The 7,299-nt window shown below is 43.6% G+C and overlaps 1 protein-coding gene across 1 annotated transcript; it reads left to right on the top strand.

Annotated features, from left to right (window-relative positions):
* Window positions 1-2,338: 2,338 nt before the first annotated feature.
* Window positions 2,339-6,153, top strand: LOC112247391 (secretogranin-2). Its single transcript, XM_042296328.1, has 2 exons — window positions 2,339-2,446; window positions 3,703-6,153. The coding sequence occupies exon 2, from the start codon at window positions 3,715-3,717 to the stop codon at window positions 5,773-5,775; it is 2,061 nt and encodes a 686-aa protein (XP_042152262.1). The 5' UTR covers window positions 2,339-2,446; window positions 3,703-3,714; the 3' UTR covers window positions 5,776-6,153.
* Window positions 6,154-7,299: the final 1,146 nt, after the last annotated feature.

Genomic DNA, 7,299 nt, shown 5'->3' with positions numbered 1-7,299 from the left:
TAATCACTCATGTTTTTGATTACTGCATTGTTGGGTTTTGAGTCGGCAAGAAAGGCATTTCACTGTACGTGACATGAAAACTTCCTTGATAATAATGACACCGTTGTAATCTACCTGTAAATCCCCTCACAGTAAGAAGGTAAGGCCTAGCCACATTGAGTATTAATATGGCATCCTGGGGTTCTGGAGGCTGGAGCATATTGAAATCATTTCATAGTCTTCCCACACTCAAGTGCATCACACACACCAAGATGTTTATCTGAAACAAATTGCCATTGCCATAAATGTACAGAATTCCGTGACTCATGTTCATGTCTCCCCCAACACAGACAGAGAGATACACAGACAATGGCTGAGACAACTAGCCCATATCATACAGACACACAAAGAGGGACATGATCCACTTGTAAATTGAGTCATTGACGTCAAAGCTTCTAGACCAATACAATTTATCCTTCTCTCTCTCTGGTTTCCCCCTCTTCCTCTCTCGCTCTGCCTGTGCCTCCCTCTCTCCACCACTCTGCCTCTCTCGCTCTGCCTCCCTCTCTCCACCACTCTGCTTCTCTCGCTCTGCCTCTCTCTCTCTGCCTCTCTCTCTCTCTGCCTCTCTCCATCCACCCTCTCAGGACATTGACAGCTGGGGTTAAGGAGCAGTATCACTGTCATGATGCAGTTTCCCTATTATATGACATCATCAGGGATATTGATAATTGCTATGGCATTGGAACCAATTTGATCCATGAGATTAATTCAAATGGGATTACATAGATGTGTCAGATGTCTGTCAATTACTGATACTGAACAGAACAATAGCCTACTACAGATCAATGTCTATATGATGCCAAGCAAACATTAAGATCAAATTGGCCTGAAGTTCACTGATGTTATCTTAATGAAATCAGAGAGCATGTTTAGGCTACACCCAGGGCTTAGGATAAAGCAGGTTGAATAGTATCTGAGGCACTTGGAGACAGCATTTTTCTCTCTCTCTAATAGGCTGATACAATTTGATAACACATTGAACAGATGGTGGAACATATACAGATACCACTTACAAAGATATGACACCAATATGTGTATGGATGTAGTTACATTTGAGACTGCTGCTAATTGCCTGTAAGAAGAGTTTCTATTTGACCCTAAAGGCCTGTGTTATGGGAAGATGGGCTGTAGGAGGGAGAGGGTGGAACAGAGGGGTAATTGGTTTCTGTTTACCCATAGCACAGCCACAACCACAAGCAATTAGCCAAGCTGCTTGAGCCTTACATCCTTTACTGCTTGGCGCATGTGTCTGTGTTTGCACATGCGGGAGTACATGCAGTCATTAGGGAGTTACATGGAAAGTGGAGGCATGTGCTGAATGTAAACAAAATATGGTTGGTCAGTCAAATACATCAACAGACGCATACAGTCACACTGAGACACCAACCTAATATATTGTTACAATGTCAAAATAGAAGCGATATCTGAAAGCGTATCTGGAATCAGGATCCCTAGTAAACAAATCATACTACTGTAATCATCTGAGTGCCGAGTCCCCACGGAAATGTATGAATGAAAGTGACGACGTACCCCTGACCTGGGCCAGACAGGAGTTGACAGGCAACCAAAATAAAAAGACCAGTGGCTTACGATTGCACTGTCATAGGCAGCTCCCGTAGCACACGATTTCTCTGCAGTCCTCATCACCCCGCCTCATTCTTTGGCAGATCTTGGGCGTGAGTGAGTCATCGATGGACTCTACTCTCTTTCGAGAGGGACGCCCGCAGCGCCGTTTTGTTGATGCATACATAGGTGCAAATCCCGATACGGGACCAGGAACTAAGCTCTACCAATGTTTTAATCAATAGATGTTGCATTTTTCCTTGACTGGGCAACATCATTATCCAAAATGCTGTGTAGCGTTTCTGTTATAGCCAACACAAATGTTTAGTTTGAAACACAAATATTGCAGCATTATTTAGCATGGGCCTACAAAATGCCTCACGTAGGCTTAAATCCCTGGAGCAAATTAGTATAACTGGGCCTGTTACCTATAATTAGCCTATACTCTGTCTGGAGAACTCGTAGGCATAGTTGTATAGGTCTATCACCATATAAGTAGACATTGTGCTGTGGGCTAATTAATCACGACCTTACCGTCCAGATATTATATATATTAATTACTTAGTCATCGCTGTTGGTTAACAACCAATATAATTAGACATGATGATAACATGATCACATAAGCCTTTCCAATTGAACGTCGAGGTGAAGAGACGTGAACCAGTTCTAATTATGTTTGTGTGTTTCTTTGGATCGTGTATTGCGTATGTCGCAGTGACGCACGAGTTAGGTGGCGCCTCATATAACCCGAGGAGCTGTCCCCGGTGCTGAACACAGAGAATCCCTGCTCTTAGAGATGCTAAGTTCACTCACGACTATCGATTGAAACTATTTTGCAGAGGTAAGATTTTACATAGGGCCTACATCGAAATTATTATTTGAAGAAAATGGAATTCAGTTGTACTATTTTCAGTTCTTTTAATATGTTAATTTCCATTTTAAAATCCGTGTATCTTTAACCAACCTGATGCATTGCAAACAGGGCTACCGCAGTGAAGAGATGCATAATCTGTTTTATAGTGTCTTTGACTAACTATTCAAGTTTATTATAGTTTCGTTTTTAGTGATTTGCTAAAGTAATTTGTAGTTTTATGTAGGATAAGCAGATAATACTTTGCCTAAATTAAACAACACTTTGATTTCAAAACCAATTCATCCACTAGTTGATTTATAAATAGCAGTGTTAAATATTTGTATCCAAATTAGGTTCATGATTATAAAAGTTCCACTGCATTTTCTCAGTGAAAGGCTTGTGCAACACAACATTGTTTGAGTGTGCTAGAGATGTCTTGGGTGTAGGTAGTAGTGTTTCGACAGCAGCCAGCATCAGCCAAAGGGTTACCAAGACAACTGGATTGTGACTCATTCTGGAGAGCAACAATTTGAAAACTAATGAGATTTATAGGCGAGCTGAATGCCCATGCTATTACTGCTCTGCAAACAATCATTTGGGCTTTCAACAGATGCGATTTTCATTCTCTGGGTAAAAACTGCAGCTAGAGTGACAGAACCTCAATACAGATCACTAAGAGTCTATAGCAATATAGCTGAAGCATCAAACGGGAATAAAAGGCAGGTCTAAAAATGAAAGATTTCAGAATTGTAATGGTCATTAGAGCTGATCATTACAAAAGCCTTTAAACTGGCCTCATCTTTAAAGGGCCAATGAAGCAGTTATCTCAATATCAAATCATTCCTGACTAGCAATTAAGTACCTTACTGTGATTGTTTTCAATTAAAACTGTTATAAAATAAAATAGCTTCTTAGCAAAGAGCAATTTCTCAAGCAAGAATTTTGCTAGGACTATCAGAGTGGGAAGGGGAAAAACTGAAAATTAGCTGTTATTGGCAGAAAGGTTTGGAACTCTTTCTTATTGGTCTATTAACAAATGTAATCTGGAAATGTATATAAAACACAGAAAAATCACGATTGACTGCACGGCCCTTGAACATATTCTTGTTTGAAATAAATTAAGACTCTAAACTGAAGTGACAGGAGCAGATAAGTACATAATGGTCTGACCAGTGAAAAATCTTCATATCCTAAACCTAAAAGGTCAGCACTGACTCTTCTCTCCCTGTTGTGTCTGTCTCCAGGCTGAAGACACCATGCCGACACTCCCCAAGCTCTCCTCTGCAGGGATGGCCTTCCTCCTCTCCCTGCTCCATCTCCTACTCCTGGGCTCCGGCAGTGCCCAGGGGGCCTCTCTCAGAGAACACAGACTGAGGGGCAGTGAGCTGGACCCCCAGCGAGGAGACACCCCCTACCTCCCCCCCAATGCAGACATGCTCAAGGCCCTGGAGTACATTGAGAGCCTCCGCCAGCAGACCGGGGCGTCAGCCCCACAGGAGCAGGCTTCCCTCACCCTAGACTATGACACCACCAACATGGACACAGACTCAGAGAAACTCCTCTCCATGCTGAGGCTACCCTCTCCTGCCCAGACCAGTCAGAGTAATATAGGCCAAGGCCAGGACCAAGATGAGGATGATGAGGAAGGGGAGGGCAACAAGGAGAACAAGACCCATGAGTGGCTACAGGCGGTACTGAATACCCTCCAGCAGACCAAGAAGGGCCCCAAGCCAGCCCCTGTGAGGCCCAGTGCAGCCCGCCATGCTCTGGGCAAAGGGCGGAGACCGGCGAAGGAGGAAGACAGCCAGGTGGGAGAGGGCGTGGCGTATCCGTGGACGCAGCGTGCTAGCCGGCCTCACAGGAAGTACCCACTGATGTTTGAAGATGAAGAGGACGGTGAGGGGGAGGAAGAAGGCAGAGTCCAGGCCCGCGAGAGCCCCTTCAAACGCACCAATGAAAACATGGAAGGGAAGTACACGCCCCAGAACCTGGCCAATCTGCAGTCTGTGTTTGAGGAACTGGGGAGGATAGCCAATGCCAAGGCTGGACACAAACGCCAGACTGAGGATGATGGTGATGATGACATGTTCAAGGTGAGGAACCTGGCCTATGAGGATGTGACAGGGGGAGAGGATTGGTCGCCCCTAGAGGAGCAGGTGGATAAGGAGGACGAAGAGGGAGACAACAGGCAGGAGTTCGACAGAGGCTTGGAGGATGATGAAGATGATGATGATAATGAAGATGATGAGGAGATTGATGAGGTCAAGCGATCAAGTCAGCTAGGTCCAAGAGAATATGACCCAGATGACTACTACCTTCTGAAGGTACTGGAGAAAACAGAGCAGGAGGAGCAGAAGAGAGAGCTAGAAGAAGAGGAGGAGCAGAAGAGAGAGCTAGAAGAAGAGGAGGAGCAAAAGAGAGAGCTAGAAGAACAGGAGGAGCAGAAGAGAGAGCTAGAAGAAGAGGAGGAGAGGGAAGAGAGGAGGGCAGCTCAAACTCAATACAGTGACAAGGTAGATCCACAGGCCATTTACCAGCTCATCCAAATCTCCCAGAAACTACAAATCCCACCAGAAGACCTGATGGACATGCTGAAGAGTGGGGAGATGACAAAACAGGACAGGACACCACTGAGGACAAAGGCACAGTCTTGGACACCTAATGATCTGGCCAGGGTAGAGGACAAACTAACTCAGATCTCCTCTCACCAAAAAAATAAGATCCCTCCAGAGACATTCTTCAACAGACTGCCTGAGACCCAAACAAGCAACATCCCGGAAGAAATAAACACAGAAGACATTCTAAAAATCCTTGGGCTGGGAAGCGTGGCAAATCAGAACGCACCTGCAATCAAGAAGCAGAAACAGCATACAAGCCCGCCGTCAAGGTTTTACGCGCCAGCTGGAAAGCAGAAAAACTACATGTTCTCTGAGCCAAACGTCCCAGAGAAAGGAAAGGACGACTACGACAACACTGTCAATGAAGACGAGCTGTCGACTTATCTGGCTGCCCAGATGTTGGCACAGTATCCGCAGACAGCAAACCAAAAAAAGCGCACCTCGCAGCCTCCCTCACAAGACCATCAGCTCGTGCTGGGAACGTTCGAGCAGGCGATACAGGACTACTTTGACCAAATGGACTCAGATAAAAGCCTGCCTCAGAAAAGACAGTCAGATCCCAAGGAGGACACGGGCAATGTGTCACAAACGCAGGGCTTGGATGACGACACGCTGCTGAAAATTCTAGACTATCTGAACCCAGAGACTGAAGAGGGCGAAGATAAGGACCTTAATGCCCAAACTGTCAAAGGACTGTAGATGGTGGGGATGTAGATCCATATTATATTGTTTTAATGAGGGGGGAATCATAATAAAGTATTTTGAAAAGTAAATACATGCAATGGAGTTTAGTCTCTTCACTAGATTTACTACAGCTCATGCTTTAATAGCCAATTTATACATGAACTTGATCTGATGTAGCTACAAGGGAGTGCCTATTGGTGGTTGTAACTGAGTGTGTGGCATAATATTCAATGTTTTTGATAGGCTAGCTAGAACAACACTAGTTACAATAGACCACTTTATACTAGCCGTACATCAGTGCACATCCACTTGTGTTCCTCCTCTTATATTTCGTACATGTGTTCGGTAAATGTGTAATGTATGAGGTTAATAAAGCATTGACTTTATTTTTTCCTTACTGTGTAGTGTTTACTAATTGGAGCGCACAGATGGTGAACAGGCTGCAGAATATCAAATTCAGAACACCATCTGTCTCAATGTGTCAGCAGTAACAATATGTAGCCTCGGCTTGTTGTTGTAAAATCTAAAAACTCTTGATCAATCAAACATCTTTGATTGACTGATAAGCTAGTAGTATGTAACAATGCAATCCATTTGGTAAATTTAAAGCTACAATAATGAGCAAATGTGAAGATGGACATTTCAGCCACACAGAATGAGATACTATTTCTATGATTTCAGCACCTTGGACAGCGCCGGTTGCAACAAACAAGACAATATCACATTTATTTTACGTTTTTAAGGGGTGGATCAGCTTTAATATTGCGGATAGATTGTTGCTTCCATCAATGAAATTGTCTGCATCATTTCCAACACCCATACATTTTTTGGGAAAACACACAAGGTTGAAGTCGGAAGTTTACATACACCATAGCCAAATATAGTTAAACTAAGATTTTCACAATTCCTGACATTTAATCCTAGTAAAAAGTCCCTGTCTTAGGTCAGTTAGGATCACCACTTTATTTTAAGAATGTGAAATGTCAGAATAACAGTAGAGAGAATTATTTATTTCAGCTTTTATTTATTTCATCACATTCCCAGTGGGTCAGAAGTTTACATACACTCAATTAGTATTTGGTAGCATTGCCTTTAAATTGTTTAACTTGGGTCAAACCTTTCAGGTAGCCTTCCACAAGCTTCCCACAATAAGTTGGATGAATTTTGGACCATTCCTCCTGACAGAGATGGTGTAACTGAGTCAGGTTTGTAGGCCTCCTTGCTCTGAACACACGCTTTTTCAGTTCTGCCCACAAATTTTCTATAGGATTGAGGTCAGGGCTTTGTGATGGCGACTCCAATACCTTGACTTTGTTGTCCTTAAGCCATTTTTCCACAACTTTGGAAGTATGCTTGGGGTCATTGTCCATTTGCAAGACCCATTTGCGACCAAGCTTTAACTTCCTGACTGATGTCTTGAGATGTTGCTTCAATATATCCACATCATTTTCCATGTTCATGATGCCATCTATTTTGTGAAGTGCACCAGTCCCTCCTCCAGCAAACCTCCCCACAACATGATGCTGCCGCCCCCGTGCT

This window comes from Oncorhynchus tshawytscha, linkage group LG13 (assembly GCF_018296145.1).
Source record: "Oncorhynchus tshawytscha isolate Ot180627B linkage group LG13, Otsh_v2.0, whole genome shotgun sequence".
Taxonomy (NCBI): Eukaryota; Metazoa; Chordata; class Actinopteri; order Salmoniformes; family Salmonidae; genus Oncorhynchus; species Oncorhynchus tshawytscha.
Note: the sequence above shows the minus strand (reverse complement) of the source record. Positions and strands in the feature narration are given on the sequence as shown.